The sequence below is a fragment of the Leopardus geoffroyi genome, chromosome A2 (genome assembly GCF_018350155.1).
Source record: "Leopardus geoffroyi isolate Oge1 chromosome A2, O.geoffroyi_Oge1_pat1.0, whole genome shotgun sequence".
NCBI classification, from domain to species: Eukaryota; Metazoa; Chordata; class Mammalia; order Carnivora; family Felidae; genus Leopardus; species Leopardus geoffroyi.
The window spans coordinates 142,211,067-142,237,237 of NC_059331.1; the positions used below are offsets into that span (position 1 = coordinate 142,211,067).

At 33.5% G+C, this 26,171-nt stretch overlaps 1 protein-coding gene across 3 annotated transcripts in view; it reads right to left on the bottom strand.

Annotated features, from left to right (window-relative positions):
• Positions 1–26,171, bottom strand: part of POT1 (protection of telomeres 1) — an 88,753-nt gene that overhangs the window by 4,332 nt on the left and 58,250 nt on the right. For all 3 annotated transcript variants that reach the window (XM_045495496.1, XM_045495497.1, XM_045495498.1), the window contains exons 11-19: positions 22,803–22,972; positions 21,368–21,456; positions 16,453–16,509; positions 14,208–14,364; positions 12,636–12,841; positions 9,228–9,363; positions 4,802–4,890; positions 2,855–2,946; positions 1,088–1,193 (exon numbers count right to left, since the gene is read on the bottom strand). In XM_045495496.1, the coding sequence (XP_045351452.1) occupies positions 1,088–1,193; positions 2,855–2,946; positions 4,802–4,890; positions 9,228–9,363; positions 12,636–12,841; positions 14,208–14,364; positions 16,453–16,509; positions 21,368–21,456; positions 22,803–22,972 (1,102 nt within the window). The remainder of the gene's footprint in view (positions 1–1,087; positions 1,194–2,854; positions 2,947–4,801; positions 4,891–9,227; positions 9,364–12,635; positions 12,842–14,207; positions 14,365–16,452; positions 16,510–21,367; positions 21,457–22,802; positions 22,973–26,171) is intronic.

Below are 26,171 nucleotides of genomic sequence, written 5' to 3' on the forward strand. Positions count from 1 at the left end.
GTTTTTGGCTCAGGTCATGATCTTGCGGTTTGTGAGTTGGAGCCCCGCATCGGGCTCTGTGCCAACGGTGCAGACCCTGCTTGGGATTCTCTCTCCCTCTCTCTCTGCCTCTTCCCTGCTTGTGCTCTTTCTTTCTCTCAAAATAAACTTAAAAAAAAAAATAATAATAACCTCTAAAAGGTAAACTGACAGCAGCTAAATCTGCAGCTGGTAAAATTTGTTACTGATGAAAAATTGTTAATAGTGTCAAACTAACTAACTATGAAAGGGATTTGCAAACTTCAATGTAAACAGAAATAATGACCACAAAAGGAAAACTCAGTGGCAGTAGATGGAATCAATACAATTTGACCTGAAGATCTGGTTGATTAATCAAATGTTATCCAGAGAACAACTAAAGTTGATAAAAATAATTAGTAAAATAAAAAAGCATAAAATCTGAAACTAGTTAATATTAATAGAACATTTATGAATGAAGGGCACCTGGGTGACTCAGTAAGTTGAGGTCTGACTCTTGATTTCGGCTCAGGTCATGATCTCACGGTTCGTGGGATCGAGCCCCACGTCAGCCTCTGCACTGACAGCTTGGAGCCCGCTTGGGATTCTTTCTCTCCTCTCTCTGCCTCTCCTCCACTCATGTTCTCTCTCTCCCTCAGTAAATAAACATTTGAAAAAGAGAGAGAGAGAAAGAAAATTCATGAATGAATTACACTGGCTGTATGTAGTCTGTTACAGAAAAATGTTTCTTCTCAAAATTTCATCTTTGTTGGTATAATTTCAATGAAAATGCTTGTATACATAAACATCATATCAAATGTGCTTGTGATCAAGCAAAACTGCCTCCTTTTGTTATATTTCAAAAATATTTTCTAAATCTTTTCATTTCAGGAATTATGATTCTTACCTATCTTCTCCCTGCCAATGTCCTCATGAAAAGACAAATCAGACAATGATTTACTTAGTATTCTGTAACAGTATTCAGATTTTAAAGTTTTTCAAACCTCTATGTCTACAGATTTGATATGTGCTAGGTAGGTATTATTTCAAGAAAAAGAATGAATGAGATTGTTAAAATATTAGTGCCTACCAATTTTTGTTCCCGAAGGACAAAACATGCCCATGATCATTTCCATACTTTGCTGCAGGTCATCATTGATGAGGATTTCTGATGCTGGGATCTGGAAGAATTTGTCCTTAAAAAAAAATTATAGGAGAAAATAGGAAACTATATTAATATTTTTTAAAATCCATAGTTAATATAAAAGCATTTCAATATCATCTAATTAAAATAATCTAGACTATTTCACTCTGTGAAGATTGTAGACTTCATAAACTAGAGTTCTAGTCTAAACTCTAAAATCTGGTTTACTACTTTAATCTAAAAACAGCATTGATATATATATGTGTATATATATATATATATATATACACATGTACATACATATATACACACACATATATACATACACATATATAAATATATATTTATACATATGTAAATATATTTATACATATATATGTGTATGTATATATGTATATATATATATAAATGAAAGTAAGAATAGTAATTAGAAAAGAGTGAGGCTTATCATTCTTTGTGTACAGGAAAAAAATCTAGTGTTAAATTTAAAAGAGTATAACGTATAGTGTGTATTTAATTTTTCTCTCCTCGATCAGATTATAAGTTATACTTTCTTAAAAGAAGAAAGGGATCTTGTTTGCTTTTGTTCGCTGCTAAATCCCCATCACATACAACAGTATCTGGCACATAGCAGGTGCTCATTAAATATTTATTCAATAAATGGACCAATGAACTGTTTTGGCAAGAGAAAACATTCTCTCGAACCTACCCCAGATTGTTTCCCAACGTGTGTAGTAAACCAATTTGACCTTACTGAGAAAAGAAATCTGGTCTTTGCCCTTGGCTCCTGGAAATCACCTCTAAGCCCTTGGAATATCAGGCCTGTTAGGAATGTCTTTGTCCTACTAGCTAAGTCTATCAGCGTGATTTAGGGCACAAAGTTTGGGGCATGTGGTATTAGCTCGATCTCTGGAAGGACTGAAACCAGATGAGCCTATGGGCTGTCTACATGTCTCTACCATGACTACATGATGGAGCCCCAATAAAAACTCTAGCCACCAAGACTTGGTGAGGCTTCCCTGGCTGGCAGTACCGCTTGTGTCCTGTTTCACATCACTGCTAGGCTGGTAACGCTGGCTGCTACTCCACAGCAAAGGGCACCTGGAAGCCCCATGTCTGGAACTTCTTGGACTCTGCCCTACGTACCTCTTCCCTTGGATGATTTTAATTTGTATTCTTTAGGTGTAACTAACAATAATAGCAGAATAACTTTCAGCAAGTTCCATGAGTCTTTCTAGGGGATTATCAAAACTAAGGTGGTCCTGAGAACTCCCAAACTTAGAACTGTTGTTAGAAATGAGAGAGGTTTGTGGATAGCTCTCCAGCTTCGTATGCTGTAACCATCTCTCCTCCAAAGTAATTTCATTCCCTCTACTACGGAAATGTGGAGACTCCAAAAACCTGGTAAAATGCTGCTTAGACAATGTCCAGAAGGTGCAGCCATACCTCTGCCTTTGGCTCCTGGAGTAAAACTTCTGAAGATTCTCTCCTCAAATTCCTATTCTTTGATTTTTCATTATTTGGATATTAAATTTACAGAGTCAGATTGGAACAGGATAAATATACAGACAATTCAAGATTTATGTGCTTGCATTTTATTTGTTCTTCTAAGTTGCCTTAAATCCTCTCAGTAATAAAGTTGGTATGAATAAACATATTAAAATCAAAAACACATTGTTAGTTAGAAATATCTACGCTCCCTCTGTTACTTACAGAATCCATGAGATAAGCTTCCAGTACCCCCGTTCCATCATCAAGAATAAATGTCATTACAAACACATGTTGAAGGGGTGCAATACCCAGCACTAGTGAAGGAAGAAAAGATCAAACCATATGAATCTTCTATTCTTTATGATCAAAGTAAGATAAAAATCGTTTTATGATGTTAATTTTGTTTACTAAAATAATTTGAGATTAAAAAATATATATGCCTTTTGTTCTCTAGTAACAATATACTAAGCTCATTTAGCAGGTTCACTTTGGAATATTAAACCATACCTATGTAGTGACAATGACTCATGAGCAATTCTACCTTTTTGATTAAATATTAATATAAGGTATCTTTACAATGAGTTGATGATAGAAAACACAAAAACAAATTCATGAACTACAGTTCATCACGTTAGCCACATGAAAGACAAAAATTAAAATACCAGAATGTTCTAAAAAGAATAGCATGTGGCTCAATATTTATGATTTTGTAAAATGTTTCTCCCCTTTATATTATAAACACAAGGATCACGTATGTCTTAAGAGATCTCATCTGGTTGAATGGCCAAAAATGTCAGAATACGGGATTTAATAATTTGGTAAGATGAGGAAAAAGAAATTGAAGAGATACTAAATTATACAAAAATCCATGGGTTAAAATGTTACTTTGTGTTTGGAAATGGGAGACATTTATATGTTTAAAAAATGAAATACTGTCTTTCGTTTGTGGAATCCATATTTAAAAGGATTAACTAAGGGGCAAATAGAAGAATAAATCAGCATACAGAGAAATGAATTAGAACACATAGACATGACAAAAAGTGGTTAATACAGAGGAACTGATTTTTGGGATTCTAAAGGTCTCGATAGGTTAAAACTGAGCTAAAACCAAGAAGGGCAAATGTAGAACCTACTCTGAGGGACCACACAAAGGAAGAATTGCATTTTAGAATGGGATGAGGAGACCAAACGGGATAGCAAGGGGCTCACATGACTGGACCACAAACAAAACAGGAAACAGAAGTACCACAGAGCTGGATTACAAAAGAAAGAAAACAAAACCAAGTATACAAATAAATATACATACAATAAAATTTTCAGGCTAGTAGAAGCAAAGTGTCCAATTTTAGAGAAATAAAGGTTTTCTTTATATTCTGAACTGGCCAATATTTGTAGCCCTATTTGCAGCTTTTAAGGGCAAACTTTGAGAAGAGCATTGGTAAAGTGAAATGTTTACTAAGGAAGAGAAACAGAATAGTAAGGAATGTGGTGAATACAAAATGAAGTGAGGGTGCCTACTTGGAGAAATAAAGACTCAATGAAGGCATGACAGATATCTTCAAATGCATGAAGCTGTTGATCTTCTACAAGACCCATACTCTAACTCTAGTAGATAGAACGTGGGCCATGTTAAAATTTAAGTAGGTAGATTTTGCTTCACTGCTAAGAAGTACTTAAAAATTAAGGGGATATGTTGCTTTGCAATGTAATGAGTCCCCTATCACTGAAAGAGTTTTAAGCCAAGGCTGGATGATCACAGTTAAGAACAGGATATAAAAAGCTTCTTGTCGTTCCAACTAAAGATGTGTATTGGGTGGAGAGTGTAACAGCTGTCTCTAAAATTGTTTTGAATCCTAAGATACTATGAACTGGAGGAATTTTTCAGAATCTGTATTTGTGATTAATGATTAACACTAAAACAAATTACTGAACATTAAAATGTGAGCAATGCTTAAAGATACTGGCAGATGCCTGAAAGCAAGTTTTCAAATACGTTTAAACTATGTTATGCTCTTATTATAATCACCGTGAACAGTTTTGCTTAAGTAAAGTTAAACGTTAGCTCAGTCTTTGCCTGGTTTTACTATATCCACAAACACTGAAATATAATCAGTGAGATCACCTTACACAAAGACAGTTGCAGTTGTAGAACACAGAAATTTAGCTAACCTTCCGCCACAGAAGAAGGAATCCAAGGTGTTTTATCAACCAGAGAATTTAGATTTTGTATTGGTCTCAAAGTAGAACACTGTTTACATCTGAAATTAATGACAGAAAAGAAACCATACAGATTTAAAAATAATTTATTATTATAACTCATTTAATTATAACTTACCTTTGCTGTTCAAAACGCACAGTTTAAAAAGTTAATTATTAAATAGTGTTGCACCTTCCACATTATAACACACATATTACAAACAGAATTATAAAAAAACAAGATTTTTACATTTGAAACAATCACAAAGATAGTATGGTTCAGAATAAACAACACTAAATTGAGAATAAGAGAAAGGGTCCAGATCTAGATTGTTAATTAATTTGGCTGATTTCTTAATTTGGTAAAATGAAAAAAATTAAAGAGATTATCTCTAAGGACTCTTTCATTTTATGGCTCTTTGATTAACAGCTAAAGTATTAAATAAATATAACCGATACCAGAAAATTATTCTCATTAAAGAAGTCAGTAGTAGCAAGACTTTGGATAATATATTCAGTAAGCATATATTTAGAGGTTCATAGTTTATAATGCCAATACTATACTTATCCTTCATAATATAAGTCAATCTGAAACTACACAATATACTAAGAATGCACATGATTTAGTATAGGTATTTTGCTTTGTTTACATACAAACATACTTTAAATATAAGTAATTATTTTTTATTATATATTATCATAAGATTAGGAGATGCTACTAAGAAAATATACTTGAGTAAAAATATAAAAAGAAATCAATGTTCAAAAGATTTACGTAGACTCCTTTTCCTTTGTAATCTGCGGAAAAGTAGAGGGTACCTATATTAAATATTTTCCCCTTCTAGCCTTCAAATACATAGAAATTTATTCTTTAAGAGAAAAAAAGCATGGAGAAAAGAAAGTGTCTTTAAAAACAGTGTTGGGAAAACTGGATAGCAACATGCAGAAGAATGAAACTGGACCACTTTCTTACACTATACCCAAAAATAAATTAAAAAATGGATGAAAGACCTAAATGTGAGACAGGAAACCATCAAAATCCTAGAGAAGAACACAGGCAGCAACCTCTTTGGCCTTGGCCGTAGCAACTTCTTACTAGACACATCATCAGAGGCAAGGGAAACAAAAGCAAAAATGAACTACTGGGACTTCATCAAGATAAAAAGCTTCTACACAGTACAGGAAACAATCAACAAAACTAAAAGGTAGCCTATGCAATAGGAGAAGATATTTGAATATCAGAAGACATATCTGATAAAGGGTTAGTGTCCAAAATCTATAAAGAACTTAACAAATTCAACACCCTAAAAAACAAATAATCCAGTGAAGAAATGGGCAGAAGACATGAATAGACACTTTTCCAAAGAAGGCATCCAGTTGGCTAACAGGATCCATGGAAAGATGCTCAAAATCACTCATCATCCGGGAAATACAAATCAAAACCATGATGAGATACCATTTCACACCTGTCAGAATGGCTAAAATTAACAACACAGGAAACATCAGGGGTTGGCGAGGATGCAGACAAGGGAAACCCTCTTGTACTGTTGGAGGGAATGGAAACTGGTGGAGCCACTCTGGAAAATAGTATGGAGGTTCCTCAAAAAGTTAAAAATACAAGTACCCAAGACCAGCAATTAAACTAGTAGGTATTTACCCAAAGGATACAAAAATACCAATTTGAAGGGGCACATGTACCCCAATGTTTATAGCAGCATTATCAACAGTGAAACCACGAAAAGAGCCCAAACATCCATTAACTGATGAATGGATAAAGAAGATGTGGTATATATTACACAGTGAAATATTACACTCAGCCATAAAAAAGAATGAAATCTTTCCATCTGCAATGACATGGATGGAGCTACAGAAGTAATGCTAAGTGAATAAGTCAGAGAAAAGACAAATACCATATGATCTCACTGACGTGTGGAATTTAGGAAACAAAACAGATGAACATATGGGATGGGAAAAAAAAGAGAGGGAAGCAAACCATAAAAGACTCTTAATGACAGAGAACAATCTGAGGGTTGATGAGGGGACGTGGATGGGCAATGGGCTAAATGGGTGAAGGGTATTAAGCAAGGTACTTACTATGATGTGTGCTGGATGCTATATGCAAATGATGAACCACTAAATTCTACTCCTGAAACCCATATTATACTACATGTTAATTAACTAGAATTTAAATAAAATTATGGGGGAAAAAAGGCAATAGAATAAAGAAATATTACTTCCTTAAAGACTAGGATATTAACTTTAGACATCGATAAAACAAGTATGTAAACTAAAAATTAAGTATATAAATTAAAATTTAAGGGTAACAAGTAAAAATTAAGTAGAGATTTATTATTTCCAAAGCAATAAAAGACAAAAGAGGGGAAAATTAAGAACATTTTTATAAATGAATCCAATAGAAGATTAGAGGAAAAAAATAAGCTAAATAATAACCAAAAAAGGGGAGGGAGACGGAAGAAGTAATAATGTAAGTGGAAAACAAAATAAGATGTAGAAATAAAACCTAAATATATCAGTAATGAACATATTTTAAACTTATCTACTAAAAAACAACTAAAATCTAGTCCTATTTATTTATGAGACTTCCTAAAATAGAACACAAAGAAACATGAAAGCAAACCAGCAAAAGAACCTCAAAATGTAGAAAGCAAACACTGACCGAATTAAAGATCACAAACCTACAACCACAAAGGACATTAAGCACAGTCTCTAAGAAGTGATTAAACAAAGTTACAAAGGAAAAAGAAGTTTTGAATATGATTAACAAGCTTGTCTAATGGACACAAGTAACCACTTTTAAAGACTAAACACAACTATTAAAGAATACACGTTCTTTTTAAAATATAGGCAATATATACAAAATCTGAACAAACATATTCTAGGATACAGCAAAGGTAAATGAATCTCAAAGATCATTATGAAGTGTATCAAGCGATTTGGTTAAAAAGTAATCTAACTAAAATACAAACAAATGTAGCACCTAAATTGTGTGCGTGAAATTTTTAAAACACACAGTTAAGTAATTCATGGGCCTAAGAAGATGTCACAATGAGAAATTAGAAAACATTTAGAAGTGACAAAAGAAAAACAAAAAACAAAAAACTAATACATATCAAATCCTGGGTTAAAGCTATGGCTATTTTCTCAGGGGAAAAATTATGGACTTAAATATAAATATTAAAAAATATACTAAAATTAATGAATTAAGTGAGGTATGCATTCAATTAAAAACATTTGAAAAAGAAAAACCAAGGGAACCTAGGGGCACCTGGGTGGCTCAGTCCATTGAGCGTCCGACTCTTGATTTTAGCTCAGGTAAAGATCTCATGGTTTGTGGGTTTGAGCCCTCTGTCAGGCTCTGCGCTGACAATGGAGAGACTGCTTGAGATTCTTTCTCTCCCTCTAACTCTGCCCCTCCCCTGCTCATGCATACTTGCTCTCTCTCTCTCTCAAAATAAATAAATAAACTTAAAACAAAAAAACAAAAAAATGAAGAAATCTAGAAAAAGTAAATGCAGAAACTAAAGATAAGAACAATAAAACAACAGAGAGTATCAACAAAACAAAAGCTAGTTATTTTGGCAAAAAAAAAAGTCAAGGAAAAAAGGTGCAAATAATATTAAGTGGATTCAGGAACAAAGTAGAAATTTAAAAATCATCAAAAGTACTATGAACAATTTTATGTCAATAAATGCAAATTTACATAAGAAATGAAACTCTAAAAAATTCATTAATAAAATAGATTCAAGAAATAAAAAAAAACATAAAAGATGTATAACTGTTAAATAAACTAAAGCATTAGTTTAAAATTCTGTTTACAAAGAATCAGGTCCAGAAATCTGAGCAAAATAACTAAAACCTAAAGTAAAACCTTTAAGGTTTTATGAGCATTTTAATAATTTGACTGTATTAATATTTTACAAATTCATAAAACAAAAGAAACCATCAAGTTAAAAAGGTACAAGAGAGAGACTGTAAATTTATTGAAATGCATGTCTACTTCTAGCTCCCAATATATCCTGATATCTTCCAGTTCCTCAGTGGCAACTAATCTGTAACTTCGTGGCACAGAAATTTTGGAATTGAATCACTTAACTTTTACTAGGGTACAGCTCTAAACCTTTCTCTGTATTAGTATCTAAATCTTTGTGAAAGAAAGCAAATGAATATTAACCTCTGGGCTAGCCTTATACTTAGCACATTGTTGGTATTCGATATATATGCTATCAGAAGAATAAAATATATACCAGAAAAATCTAGAATCTTGTACATATAAATTGGTATTCAATAAGTATCCACTGAATATATAGCAACTAGTAGGATAAAATAATTACTCCTAAGCAGTTATTTATTCTCAAAATTCCCAGATCTGAAAGCATACCCATAGTGATGTACTTTTCCTTGGATAAGGAATGGTACTGAAAGATCAAGGACTTCCAGGTCTTCATAGCCAGATCTCACAGGAATTACACTATGAAACTTATTTGCGAGTTTGTAGATTTCACCGAGTGTTCCTCCTATGAACACAGAATAAATAAATCCTTCAAGTAGTACAAATATAATGAAGGCAAAATTGAGTGTGTATTTAAAGGAACACATGAAGTATAGTAAAAGACTAAAAGGACTGAAAGAAAAATACAATGAAGAATTTAGATGATTAATACACTTATTATAAAAAATAATAATTTGTAAACTTAGTATCCTGCACTGATTAAAGAAACCACTACACAGAAATGCTGAGACTTGAGCAAAATAGAAGACTTGTGAAACTTTAACCATCTTCCTAAATTTATACAAACTGCTCTTTTACGCTATAACACTTTGGTTTAAGTATTCAAAAGAAAATAAAATTGAGAGCCAAAATATAACAGTATTCTCATTATTAAATTTGCTATATACTAATAATGTCTAGGTAAATTAAGTCTTGAGTTTGAAATAAGTCTTTTAGACTTCCAGGTCAACATTAAATTTATATATAGCTGCGAAAAGTTTGTGTAATTACAATTCATGTATAGTGTTTGTTCACTTTTCCTAAAAAATCATTACATTTCTAATTGTATGACACAGTGGCCATGAAAGCCATCACTAGCTGAGAAGAAAGAGTAAGCCCAGGGGTGCAATACTACTAGAAGGCAGGATTATCTAGAATAACTCAAACCTACTGGTTCCTTTCCTGGTGTATTTTTCACCTAGACTGAGCATTCCTCCTTCCTAGGGAAAGAGAATATGATTTATAAGAATACTTTTGTGTATTTCCTAATACTTGTAACGTTAAATTCAATTGTGAGGGGAAAGCACTCCCAGCACAGCAGAATAAGGACGTCCAAAAATACACTGCTCCATACAAGGAAAAAGAACACTGGCAAAAACTGTCAAATTTGACTTTTTTTGGAACTCTAGAAATTAACCAAAGCCTTGCAACAATCCAAGGAGTGTTTATTCAGAAAAAGCAGATAAATCTTGGTAAGAACAAGTTTTGTGCTGTTCTAAGTTGCCCAGCTCCCATTCCTCTTTCCACAGCTTTGCGAAGCTGGAAGCCACAGTTCTGCCGTGCCACACTGCAGTTAGGTCCTTGCCCCTGGATAGGGTTATAATACTCAGAAATATGATAAAATAAAAATAGCTTGCATTTTGATGAAACCCTTTTATATTTTAAAGTGCTTTCAGATATATTTTCACATTTGAGTTTCGTTAAAAAGCTCTGTAAGTCAGTGTTATTACTCTGGATATATTTATTTGTTCAATAAATATTTACTGAGAGCCAGCTGCATGCCTAGTGTCCTACCCTAGGAGCTAAAGATACAAAGATTAAAATGAACATGGATCCTAGTTACAGTCTAGTAAGCAAACAAGTCTATAAACAGATATAATACAAATACAATACAGGAAGAAAAGTGATCTACTGAAAGTTCATACACTATGCAATAAAAACCACTCAAATCTGCCTTGAGAATCAAGAGTGCTTGGTAGGTGTAGGTGTTCATTAAATATTTCACATGAATTGTTGAGTAAAGGGAACTATTAAGTTACTTATGAACATTAGAGCAGAAATTCTCAGGAGAATAGCAACGCAATGGCAAAGAGGTACAGAGAGATACCCTGGGTTTAGAAATTGCCTCCGGTTCAATATGGCTGGAGGGTGTAATGGAAATTGAGGAATGGCAGGAGGTGAGACTGAAAGTTTGTGGGATGAGTGACAGGATCAGGAGCTAAAGGTACTTCTTCATTCAAGCTTCTTTTGGACCCTCAAGGTCAACTTGGCTTTAACACAGAATTCTTTGGGAGGCAGTTCACAGGAGAACACTAAGGTGTACTGGATATCCTCCTAGTTGGCCCTACAAGGACAATATTTATAGAAACTGATAGTTTCAAAGCTTTATTTTATTTTTAGGGCATACGAATAGTCTTACTCCATTTTTGTGTGTGTGCATGTGTCTGTGTGCTTTGTTTTTATATCTACTTACTGGTAGAGATTCCGGTATTGTTAATGGACTAAGATGATACCACATTTCACTCATCAAAGTGGACACATTTTTTAAAGTGCTAGTATATGATGATGAAGATGGGGGAACAGATAATCTCATATGCTACTAAAGCATATGAATACTACGACAGCTTTACTGGAAAGTAACTGGGCAACATTTACTTAATTCTTTGTGCCCCCCCCACCCCCCAATTACATTTCATTCAGGGAGAAGAAACTTCATCACAGAGTTAATATGTCAAAAAACCAGAAACAATTCAGTTCCACTTACTACCTGTAGTGGGGAAGATCCACAACTTCTCTATGATTCAGTTTTCTCATGTATAAAAAAGAGCTTACAATAGGACCAAATGAATAGGAATATTGTCATGGTTAATTAATACATAGAAATTAAAATCTTTTCTGGTATGCTGTAAGTGTATTAAAATAAGAGATGTTCATGAAAGGATACCAGTGGTCATATTCATATGTATTTACATATATGTATTTTCTAAAACAGGTACATATTACTTTTATAAATAGAAAAACGTCACTAACAAAAATGATCATAATCCACTATAAAGATTAATTCATTTATAAAATAAAACTAAAGATTTCTCTGCAAATTAAAGATGATGTTTTCCTTCTATTATAGAATATTACTGAGGAAGAAAAGTCTCAAGGAAAATTATGAGACTTTAAATTTGGCATGGGGAAAAATAAGTTTATATGTGTGTGTGTGTGTGTGTGTGTGTGTGTGTGTGTGTGTATATATATATATATATATATTAGATAGATATTAAAATTAGTGAAAAGTGGAAAGGAAATGCAAAAATATGTATGACTCAGTTTCTTCCTTTTAAAACCTGTCAAGTTATCTTTACTTGTTTCCAGGGTCCCTTCCTTGACCTAAATATCAATAGATGACTCTCATTTTTTTTTTTTTTAATTTTTTATGGAACAACAGTGACATCCAGAGGCCAAGGTAACAACAACTGTACATAACAAGCAGTCTCCTGATGAAACACTGGTCGACAATGAGCTTGAATCTGATTAAGATTCTATCCGAATTCAACAAGATAGACAAATGCAAACACTTGCATTCAATATATGATTTCCAAATGTAATTCAGATTAGTTTATATGTGTGTACATATATATATTTAAATTTATTTGTTATATATAATATATTCTATTTTATGTAATTTAATAATATTTTGACTTTGTATGTCCTAGGTTGCCCCTAAAATATATTTAACAATCATTAATCAGAGAAAGACACAAGCAAAAGCTATATTCTAATAAAACAGAAACTTAAATACCTTACCTTCTATCAAAATCAGACAGTCACTTGAAAGTGGGAGAATACCATTATTTTTCAAAAAATGAACAGCTACTTTTCGTTCTCCTTGATCTTTAGTGGTCCACATTTTAGAATCATATAATGATGTATTTTGTAGTTTAGTATCTGGGATTTTAGTTGTACCCTCTTGTAAAATTATATCCAAATCACCCTCATGTGGAACTTCTTGCCTAAAATCATTGACAATGAAATAATACAAAACAATTGGTATAAGCTTGGAAATTCAAATTTAACAAATTATCCAATTAAGACAAATTTGTTTACATGCTGATGCACCAGCTACTTATTTTAAAATGTGGAGATAATTCACTTTGCAGATTAAATGACTCTTATTCACAGAAAAAGATTTGATGATACTTCACAACTAAGTAGATCCATATCATAACTATATTAACTGCTAGCAATTTCCTTATCTGGTTTTGTGATACCAAGGATCCTATAACTATTTCTAATACCAATTCATTCTCCTCTGTAAGGAAATGTTAAACTTCTCCAGGGGAGAAAAAGATACAGCTTCCTGTTAAATATCCACTTACCACCTAAGTAATCTCTTTCACAGGGCACCCACTTTACAAACCAATACTCCTTTCAATTCCTTTTAACCTAGACTAATAATTTTAAAAAGTCACGTGGTAAAGTATGTATACAATGGAAATGGCATGATCTGGAACCAAAATGTCTATGTCCTCGCCTTGGTTCTGTCTCCAACCAGCTGTGTAACTTCAGGTAACACCACTTCACCTTTTTGACGTGATTCTCTTATTTGTCTAAAAAAAATGCTCATAGACGGTAGTTTTGTTTGGCAAAGCTATATGACTTTACAGAATTTAACAAGCTGTAATTTAATAATTCTTCAACAATTATATAAAATCTGTATTTATATTTTAATTCCGACCATCATTTTAAGCTCAAATGGGTAGAAGATGGTCCCCATTTTATTTAAAGTTTGATGATCAAAACTGTCTACAAATAGTATTATACTTAGATTGTGGAGGGCAAAATATACATATATTAATGTACATACACAAATTATATTTATATACACAAATATAATGGACTATGTAATTATATAATTTTATAATATATATACACACATGCACACACACAAATATAAAGGAAATGTACTATATTTACACATTATATATTTAAAGGGAAGACAGTCAAATTGCATAAAAAAGAAAAAAGAGATTAAAAATAAATTCAGAATGTCTTGAGTTAGTAAGTACATAATCATTCTAATATAAATTTATTTCATATAAATATATAAATGTATGTATTCATGCATGTATTAAAGCTACTAAACTGAATTTAGATCTGAAAACAGCACCCACTTTTATTTATTACTACTAAGAAATGTCAGAAGGATTTACTAAGAATTTAGTATTTTCTCTTAAAAATGTTACCACTGTTTCAAAATATAATATACAAAGTCATAATTTACACACTGCCAGGACTTAAACTGATTGGTATATATGAAAATGTATATTCACAAAATTTTGAAATAAAAACTTCTGTTTTATTACAGAAAATACTTACAGTGCATGACATTTAGGACAATGAAGTTTAACAGACTGAAGGAGACTTCTGGGCTTATATGACCTTAATTTTGCTCGAATACGATACTGTTGAGGAGCTTTTTGTTTCAAAATAGCACATAGTGGGGTTTTCTCCAAATAGTGATGATCTGTAAGTACTAAAAATAATTTTTAGATTAAGTCAGAATAACCTACAAGAATAATAAGAGTATTCATAATACGGATTCCCCTGAACCAGATACAATAAAACTGAATTATTTAAGTTCTATTGCCAACCTTGTTAATATTTTGCCACATTTGTCATCATCTCCATCTGGTAGCTCCCTCTCCATATATATCTCCTTACATATTCATATGTATACATGAATCATTTATGAATAATTTCCAGATATCATGCTCTTTTATCCCTAAATACTTCAGTGTGTATTTCAGAAGATTCTGAAGATTGGCATATTACAGTGCAATTTTCAACTTCAGAATATGTAACACTATCACTGAATCAACAGACATTATTCAAATTTTTCCAAATGTCCTTATAATGTTCTTCCTTAGATCTTTATTTTTGGGTCCAGAATCCAGTCCTGAACCATGCATTGCATTTATTTTTCCTGTCTCTTTGGACTCCTTTAATGTAGAACGGTCCCTCGGCTTTTCTTGGTCTTTTATGACACTGATATATTTGAGCAGAGGCCATTGACTTGGGTGTGTCTGGTTCTGCTCATGGTCAGATACAGATTATGCCCTTTTGGCAGTCTAGTATACTGCAAGTGATACAGGCGTCCCTTTCTGCATCAGAACAAGAGGCATACAAGTCACCAGCGTTTTCATTCCTGGGGATGTTAACTTTGCTCACTTGGTTATAGTGGTGTTCAACAGGTTTCTTCTCCACTATGAATTTATTATTTCCCCCTTTATAACTAATAAGAAAGTACTTGGGGAAATAGAAGTATCTCACTCCTCAGTAAACATTTAGGATCCTGCTAGTTTAGGACCCACTGGTGATTTACAACTAAGTCAGTTATTACTATCATGGTTGCAAAATGATTTTTTTCCCTAACTTCATCATTCCTTTTACATTTGTTAGCTGTCATTCTATCGTAACTAGGAGCTCTCCACTCAATCGCACATATTTATTCATTCATTCATTTGTTCTTTTATTTACTATCCACACGGACTAATGGATCCCTACTACTGTTCGGTTTTACTCCATCACTAGTATTTTTTATTTTGATGCTCAAATTTATCAGATTTGACATGCTCCATAATTAACTGAGAACTTCTTTACCTTCTGGCACAACAAGATGTTCTGGATTCATCTTGTAATTCTCCTGTCCCAATCCTGGAGCCTGCTATCTCTCCAAGCAGCCCTGATTCTTTTTAAGGGGGAATATCATTTATAAACCAAGATCTGTGCATGAGGTGCATCCATTGCTATTGGGATGCCATTATTTTGAAGCCCTTTAACTGGACAGAGATAGGATATACATGCAAATGTGTTCATACTTATACTTCCACACACGCACTTGCACATGTATAAATGTATACATATATACATACATGTATATATATGCACACACACACACACACACACAGACATCTACATCTATTTCTACATTTATTTATAAAATCATGAGTCCATACTGACCCTTCCTATTCCAATACAACACCACAAGTTTCTTTCTTCTGGCTTTCCCTCATTTCACAGTTATATGTTCTTTCTCCAATGAGAAACTCATATTATTATAATAGTATATTATAGAGCTTCATTTAATAGACTCGTGCTTAAAAATTTTTTTTCTTAATTTTTTTCATCTTAGCTGAACTAACAGAAAGAGGGCATCTGACAGATTTACTATCATTGCTAACATTAAAGTTTTGGGGTATACTGCCTTTATGGGCATATCGCTAAATTCATAGTGTGAATAGATAAAAATTATGTCATATATTTTATCACATTCTCAAAATGAAATAAGCCCCATTGCACTGTTAAATAGAATATGTTTTACAAACCTCATACCTGTAGGACTTAAAATATATGTTCAATGTAAAAACATGTATCTTTCTGAGTTCCATTTTATGCCAGTTAGGATGAGGTACAGAAATGAAAGATAAATATGTGTATATTTTTGCCCTCATGGATATCTGCTCTCAATAATAGATAGGAACAAATTAGTTGATAAATGTAAGGACAGACTTTATTATGCACACTATTACACCCTTATTTCAAAAATGAAACATAGTCTTACTTGTAGCTGATAGTTGCTGACATCTTTCTACCTCATACAGTGATACTGATCCAGAGCCTAGAAAGAAAAAGGAAAGAAAAAGGAAGAATTATACAGTTTTAAGATCCATGAAAAATTCCATATGGAACTGAAAACTATATAACATTGTTGATAAGAACTGAAGAAAATCTAAACAATAGTAAAACATGCCATGTTCATGGACTAGAAGGCTCAAAACTGTTTGTTAAGACATCAATTCTCCCCAAACTGATCTGCAGTCAATATAATCCTAATCAAAATTGCAGAGGCTTTATTACAGCAAAAGATAAGAGACTCTATCACTTAACTGGAAATGCAAAGAATCCAGAATATAAAATATAATTCTGAAAAAGAATAAAACTGGCAGACTTATGCTACCTGACTTAAAGACTTACTATAAAGCTACAGTAATCAAGGCAATATGATATTGGCATAAAAACTGACAAGCGTATCAAGAGAATTACATAGAAAGCCTAGAAATAAACCTGCACTTACATGGTCACTTTGATTTCTGATAAAGCAGGAAACAACCCAAAGGGAAAGCACAACCCTGGTGCTACAAAAACTGGAAATTAGTTTTAGGAGAAAAGTTTACTTCATACCATACTATGAAGTATTTCTGACTGGAAAACCCAGAAATAAATCCACATTTACACTCACTTGATTTTTGACAAAGACACCCAAGCCATCTCATAGAAAAAAACAAAAAACAAAACAAAACAAAAAAACAAAAAAACTAATGGTGCAAAGACTGGAAATTCATATTAAAAACAATGTCTACCTCATAGGGTACTACTGGGTATTACAAGGGAATTAGCGATACAGGCAATACAGATGAATTTCAAAAACAGTACATAAGAGAGAATATATTATTCCATTTATTTGAAGTTATAGACAGTCTATGGTGGAAAAAAATCAGAACTTCTGGGGTTGGACTGAATGGGAAGGAACATGAGGGAACTTCCTGCAACAAGGGTGATATTTTACATTTTTAAAGGGATTTAAGTTACACAGGTTTATGTATTAGCCAGAACTTGTGGAATGGTACACTTCAGTTGTCCACTGCGTTTAACTTTACATCAAAAAGCAAAAAGGTTCATCAACAAATACTGAATTCTAGTTAATGATGTTATTCTGAAGTTTTGAGGAGGTGTATTTATTTCTGCAACTTACTGTGACATGGATCAAATTATAAGATGGGTTGATTAGGAGAGAGTGAGAGAGAAATATATGACAAAACAAAGAGAATCCAGAGAGCAGGTATATGAGTGTTCACCGTACAACTGTTCCAATTTTTCTGCATGCTTGAAAATTTTTATTATTTTGGAAAAACACATTGTGAAAGAAATAAATGGAGAAGTGTATAAGACAATAAAGTTATTAAATTTAATAAGATGATGGCTTGATGAACACCATAAAATAGGATTTTACTTTAACAAGAAAGCAAAGGAGGGGCGCCTGGGTGGCTCAATCGGTTAAGTGTCTGACTTCGGCTCAGGTCATGATCTCACGGTTCAAGGGTTCAAGCCCCACATCAGGCTCTGTGCTGACAGCTCAGAGCCTGGAGCCTGCTTTCAATTCTGTGTCTCCATCTCTCTCTGTCCCTCCCTTGCTTGACACTGTCTCTCTCTTAAAAATAAATAAACATGAAAAAAAGAATTAAAAAAACAAGAAAGCAAAGGAAGTGAACATAAGTTTTAATACTGCTTTCTAAAATGAATTTGAGACTAAAAAAGTATCCATATTTTGGAATTACTTTGGCTTACATTCTATTGCATATCATAGTATGTTTGGGCGGCACCTGGGTGGCTCAGTGGTTAAGCATCTGACTCTTGGTCATGATCTCACAGTTCATGAGATCGAGCCTGATATTGAGTTCTGTACTGACAGTGTGGAGCCTACTTAGGATACTCTCTCTCTCCCTCTCCCTCTGTCCCTCCCCCCACACTCTCTCTCAAAATAAATAAACTTAAAAACAATTTTATAGTATGTTTTTATAATTTTTTTTTTATGTGGCATCATACACAAACATGCGTTAATAGTCCTTCTTCCTCAACATCACTAATAAATGGCATAAGAATTCATGACAAGAGAACCTGACTGGACATCATAAGCTGGCTAAGTAGAATTTCAATGAATCTGATCACCTAGTATTAGCCATTCTGCATGAAGTGAAAACCATTGTAAAAACCTTAAAAGCAGTCGAATAAGAAGAAAATCAGAGAAACTATGTGTAAAATATATATATGGTCTCCCTCAAACTGATTAAAATAATTTTAAAAACCCAATGGAAAATCAGGTAAAAGGTAAGAGCAGACAATTCAAAGAAGAGGAAGTAAAAAGAGCTGATAAAATATATAATATTTTCTATTTCCCAAGTACTCAAGGAAACTAAGTAAGATATCACCTTATATCTGCTACACTGCTATTTGCATATGAATTCTATGGCATTTTGTCATATAATCTGACAGCATCTATTAAAATAAAAGATGTGCTTACCCTTTGATCTGTCAACTCCTCTTTTAGGAGTTTATTTTCGAGAAAGAAAAGCAGGAATTTATAATTGTTCAAGGATAGCTATTAAAGCATTATTTGTAAGAGCAAAAAACTGGAAACCTGAAGGTGTATCAAATGGAAAATAGCTACATTTATAATCTTAGACTCACATTACAAAACATTATGCAACTATTAAAATGAGTTTGGGGCGCCTGGGTGGCGCAGTCGGTTGGGTGTCCGACTTCAGCCAGGTCACGATCTCGCGGTCCGTGAGTTCGAGCCACGCGTCAGGCTCTGGACTGATGGCTCAGAGCCTGGAGCCTGTTTCCGATTCTGTGTCTCCCTCTCTCTCTGCCCCTCCCCCGTTCATGCTGTGTCTCTCTCTGTCCCAAAAATAAATAAACGCTGAAAAAAAAAATTAAAAAAAATAAAATGAGTTTAAGATTTGGGGTGCCTGGGTGGCTCAGTTGGTTGAGCAGCCGACTTTGGCTCAGGTCACGATCTCGCGGTCCGTGAGTTCGAGCCCCGCGTTGGGCTCTGTGCTGACAGCTCGGAGCCTGGAGCCTGTTTCGGACTCTGTGTCTCCCTCTCTCTGACCCTCCCCCATTCATGCTCTGTCTCTCTCTGTCTCAAAAATAAATAAATGTTAAAAAAAAATTTTTTTTAATAAAATGAGTTTAAGATGGATTAGCCCAGGAAGAGATCTATGATACACTGACAAAGCAACTATGTAGTATGTCCCATTTTTTAAAATATTTTAAACAGAGGGGAAAGTCATATCTGTTAATGTACAGGCATATATATTTCTATAAATATGAAAGTGTTGAAGAAACCACACTAAACTGTTAACATTACCTCAGTAGTGGGCATAAAGGCATGAGGAAGCTGTGTCACTTGGTATCATGACATGTATTATTAACTTTATAGTTTAAAAATAATTTAAAAATCTCTGAAAAAGGAGAAAAGAAATTTCAAAAAGTGTAATTACAAATTATGCTGTCTCCAAATGACTGTCAGTTGAAGTAAATTGCCCTCCTAATTGTAGTTTAATCACAGATCTGGCTAGGTGCTAGGAAATGTGGAGAGTTTTAAGGCAGAGAGAATAAAGAAATAAATTTAAAATATGTCCAAAAAATCAGGGGCACGTGGGTGGCTCAGTCAGTTGAATGTCAATTCTTGATTTCAGGTCAGGTCATGATCCCAGAGTTGTGGGATCGAGCCCTGCATCAACCTCTGTGCTGAGCATGGAGCCTGATGAAGATTCTCTCTCTCTCTCTCTCTCTCTCTCTCTCTCTCTCTCTCTCTTCTCTCTTCTCTCTCTCTCTCTCCCTACCTTCCCCTGCTCGCACTCTCTCTCTCTCTCAACTTAAAAAAAAAGGTACAAAAAAATCAAATAATCTGCAGTTGAATCTGACTTTGCCTTTAGTTAATAGCTAAGTAACCCTGGGTGACTTACACGACCCCTGTCACTCAAAGCCTGTTTCCTTTCTGTAAAAGAGACAAAACAATTTCAACCTCAAAGGAATACTGTTAGGATTAATGCATGTAGGCACTTAGTAAGTTCCTACACCAAGCAATACATGTTAATTTTAATGCTTGTTATTACTAGTATAGAAAAAAAAATACTCATAAAATAGATTGTAAATATATGTGTGTGTGTGTGTATATATATATATACATATATATATGTACACACACACATATATATCATGTAATTATATTTATATATAACTTACATGTGTGTGTGTATATATATATATATACATATATACACGTGTGTATGTGTGTGTGTGTATGTATATATAAATGGCATAGATTCTAGGTCCCAGAATGTACCCTTGTACATTAAGACAGTAAGGCAAAATAGTAAAGGACAAAAATCTTGCAGATTTTTAAAATTTAGATTTGAACAGTATACAATAATATAATATATAATACAGAACTATGTGTGTGTTTAAGATCTTGTATCTAGGTACTTGATTAACTTGATAAAGACTGGTATGATCAAAAAATAATTGAGCTCTTTCAAATAAAGCAGCAAAAACAATCACTGTTCATATTAGAAACTGACAAGCAAAATGGTTGCCTAGGAAATACAAAATTTTAATGAATATATATACATACACATATAAATATATACATACAAATACTACATATATCACAAATCAAGTAATCCTTACCATCCCAATTTGAAAATGCAATTACACAATAAGGGAAGAATAATGTTTACTTTGCATAGGACACAGGTGAAGATTTAGCCTATTCCTTTACAATGAATATGGATTTAACAAAAAAGAGAAAGAGGCAGAGATGGGAAGATATTCAAAAAAAGAGAATATTGATTGATAAAGCCATTTTACTTAGCACAGACTAAACTGTTAACATTAAAAACTGTCCTTACTTGAAAGAGAACGAAAGCTGTCTTCATGTTCTGACTGACATATACCATCAAAACACTGACCGGCTGTCAAATCTGCAGATTCTAAAACCCTATAATGGAAAGAATATAATTTCAAATCAAATTGCATAAAACAAAGTCAATATGATCAGTTCCGTTCTAGCCTTAGAATATAAGAAATCACTGAAATTGTATAAAAATTATGTATGTGTGTAGTACAGCTTCTTCAGTAGAAAGTCTACAGCTTTCTTCAGAGCATCTGGGAGTTCTAAGATCCCCCAATTTAAATTTTTTTTTTTTTCAACGTTTATTTATTTTTGGGACAGAGAGAGACAGAGCATGAACGGGGGAGGGGCAGAGAGAGAGGGAGACACAGAATCGGAAACAGGCTCCAGGCCCCGAGCCATCAGCCCAGAGCCCGACGCGGGGCTCGAACTCACGGACCGCGAGATCGTGACCTGGCTGAAGTCGGACGCTTAACCGACTGCGCCACCCAGGCGCCCCAGATCCCCCAATTTAAAAAACCTGATTCGACAAAGATGAGTGAAACAGTAGGATGATGAAATACAGCAAACAAAAGTAAACCAGGGATCTATTGGATGGCATTCTGTCAGAACAATCTTACTCCGGATTCAAAAAGTAAAATACTATGCTCTATATATGGAAATATGAGAAATAAAGAAGTACAACTGATAGAAGATTATTAAAATAGCTAATTTAATTGGCTTTAAAAGTCATACTATTTCAATATATTAAAACATAAAAATATTATTTCATTTGAACTTACTGAACAGGTCATTTTCTAGAGCTCTTTGAAGACATGCAGAAGATTTATTTTTATTCCTCTAGAATCCTGGTCAAAAAGTTTCTGTACACAGTGAGCACTTCACAAAGAAGGGAACTGCATATGTAGCAGGACCCAAGGCATTATTCACTTTCTGAGCACATTTCAAAGTTTTTAAAATACACTCTAAAACATTTCTGTTACCTATTTGATCGGTCCTAGGCACTTTAGAAAGATAATTATTTTTTCATGGCAGGATTAAGTACGTTTGGAATTCTAGATATGTATCAAGTTTTCCAAACTTGAGCTCAGCTCCAGTTTCAACTGTTTGTTGGTGTTACATGGGGAATGTGACCCATGGTGGAAGAAGAGAATAAGCACACAGAGTAGACATAAGTGCACAAGAACTGTTGGAAACCTGACATTACACCCCTAGCTCTGCTACTGGTTAGCTATTTGAACCTGCAATCACTGGAGTTTGGTTTCATTTGGTTCACCTATTTAGACAAATGGATAATGGCACAGTAGCCTATGAGGATTGATTACAAAGAACTTATCAAATCCACCCACCCCAGCACAGAACAATAGCATCTTGGAAATCAGCTTAATTAATACCTTATTTACAACTTCTAAATAGGTGTATCATTTGCTTACTTTTTCAGTTGATCCACATCAGAGTTACTTTCTGGCAAGACTCTGATTCCCCGGCCATAACTGGTACCCCCATGGAGATGAAACTCTAGAGCTAACAATGTTGCTTGGTTCTCCAAATTCACTGATTGAAGTTTGGTATGGAGGCTATAAATTCTAAGAAAGCTTCCAACCTAAAAATAGATTATTTAGGATTTAAAAAATGAGAAAAATCAAACAATTTCCGATACATAAAATACTTAACAACAAATATGGGGCACAGACCAACAGTCAAAAGTGCTGACCTATCAGAAAGGATACTGGTATGCGATACTGATGTGTACTGAATATCAGTCTCGAGGACACTATCAAAACCAAAATGTGTTTTTATGTGTGCACGCACATGTGTATATACATATACGTGTTCGTGTGTATTTAGGCACGTATATATGTATATACATACATATACGTAGACCCATGTATTTATGTAGATGTGTATATGTAGTATATAAGTATATGTACATATGCATATTACGTATCTATCTATCCGTATGTTTTTTCCAATGAAAGACATTTCAAAGATACTGAAGTGTGAAATAAAACTGAATCTTTGCAGTGATAAAATACACTAGTTAAGAAACCTATAACCTAAATCAAACCCAAGCCCTCTATTTGATTTGGAAGCCTGTTTAAGGTTTCTTAACTTGCTTTAGCTACTTGAAGGTAAGATTTCATTAAATACGGTTGCTAAAATACTCTCATTATGAGAATACTAGAAAATATTTTTTAATGCACTATAATAGCAAAAATATCCCCCTATTCCACAAGTTCTATGGAAATAGCAAAAATATCCCCCTATTCCACAAGTTTTATGGAAAGACAACTTTTGTAATAAGAACTCTGTCACCATAATGTGAAATACATTCTGTGAGTTCAAATACAAAACTAAACCAATTATAATTTTTAACTAAATGTTCTATAATTTTAGATGTTTTATTTAGTCTTAAAAATGTCTTTAACTATAGAGTATTTGTTTAAGGGAGAAGACTTAAAATGACAGATGCAGAATGTTTATAAAAGAAATTGACACCTACTCAAAGGAAGAAGCTACATAACCTTTTTCCAACCCAGTCATGTTTTTGTGAGAAGGAGATAGGACATTTAGGTCTTTTTTTCTCTGACTTCTTCCACTGACATACATCTACAACATGGCAGAGGAGCAGGGTAAAAAGAGTCAGAGAAAGAAAACTCCAAAGGAAAAGAAGACAAACTAGTTTTCCTCATGGTCTCTAAAGTGAGATACTAGAAGAAGAAAAAAAAAACAAAACAGTCCATTTCTATTTACTTTTATCTCACTTTTTCTGGATGTTTATTATTCTGTGATTCCTTTTCAAAGTAGGTAATACACTAGTACACATATAAAAAAAGCACTTAGGGAAGGCCTAAAACATGCAGGAACCTGGCTGGCCCAGTCAGTAGAGCATGTAACTCTTAATCTTGGAGTCCTGAGTTCTAGCCCCATGTTGGAGGAAGAGGTCACGTAAGGAAAAAACAAAACAAACAAACAAACAAACAAAAAAACAAATTAAAAACCACCTCCCTCTAAATAAAATGCTCCATGTAAATTAAAAAAAAATGCTTTTAAAGGCCTAAACATGGATAAAGATATCATATTCATAAATAACAAGCTTTAACACTATAAAGATAGTAATTTCCCCCCCAAATTAATTTTTAAAATCAGTATAATTTCAATCAAAATCTCCAGTGTCTTACATGAAATTTGAAAAACTGATCTGAAAATGCCTACAGACGTGAACAGCAAGTCAGGTTTGAAGACTAAACTGCGGGAGTGGGGGGTGGGGGCGGGGAAGGTTTGCTTGATCTGTAGAATCATTTAAAAATAAAGCTGTAATAATTAAGACTCTCTGGTATTAATGCAGACACTTGTATGAACATGGATATATCTTAAAAATATAAAAGAAAAAAGTAAATTACAGAATAATATATATACCTTATGCATTTTTCAGAGAAAAGTACATTATTAAAATAAAAGCATAATAAACCTGGGTGTATATACCTACATGTTAGGATAAATAGAAAGATACTAAGGAGCAAAACATGAGAATGAGCAGAGGTACAAAGAAGACTCAACATGTAGAGATTTATGTCCTAAAAATTAAAAGCACCTGAAATTAGTGTGGCAAAACATTTAAAAATATTAAGTTTGAATGGTAGGCACATGGGTATTTATTACACTATCTTTTCCACTACTATATTTCGTAATAAAACAATATTTAAAGACCACGAAAGAATTTATTTATATAAATAGGCTATCAAGATGACAAATTGTTATTTCCACAAATTCCTTCTGGAGGCAGCATTGTATTTTTTTTAAGCTGGCTAAATATACCATGAAATGTGCCAGATGCTCTACTATAATAGACACACATTGCTTAGTCTTGTCAGTAATGTGATAAGATTCTAAAATTACAAGTGAGGGAGTCATAACCAAAAATTATAAAAATATACTTTCACAAATTGTGATAAATATCCCTTTCAGTGAATATCAAAAAGGAAGTAAAGCAGGGGTGCCTGGGTGGCTCAGTCAGTTAAGCCTACAACTCCTGATTTCAGCTCAGGTCATGATCTCATTCATGGTTGGTCGTGAGATCAAACCCTGTGTTGGGCTCCATGCTGAGCAAGGGGTCTGCTGAAGACTTTCTCCTATCCCTCTGTCCCTCCCCGCTAGCAAAATAAAAAAGCAAAGCAAATGTAGCTATTAAGAAATCACTATCCCTTTAGAAATAATTTAAATCTTCCCTATAAACTATGTTCCCTTTAATAGTTCCCTTTAATAGTTTTAATTACCTGTTCCCTTTAATAGTTTTAATTACCTGTATATGTCTGAAAATAACCAAACTATATAGCTCTTGGGTCACTGAAGGCCAAAACATAATTATGACTATATATTTTTTATAATTATGTTTAAATTGTGTCAGGATAAGACTGGGGATTAGAAATACACTGCTTTAATTTCTAGACAAAAAGTTTGCGATGTGTGTGTGCTTGTGCACATGTGTGTGTGCCCACATATAGGTGGGTTTGTGAATGTGTGAATGTGTAACACTCAAAAAGCAAAATTTAGGAAGAATGTTAAGGGCGATTTCAACTGTAAAATTTACTGCATATAAAAGCCAATTATATTATACTTAGATTGCCTTCACTGTCTTCTCTTTATTAAAAATATATTTTTTTCCTGTTCCTATGCAACAAAAATACATGTGTTCCATGTATTTCAGTATAAAAATGCAATTTCAAACAGTTGTCTTCAAGCGTTGATAAGAATTCATTTGTATTAATGTCATCTGGGAATTTCTTAAGTTAATATGAAAT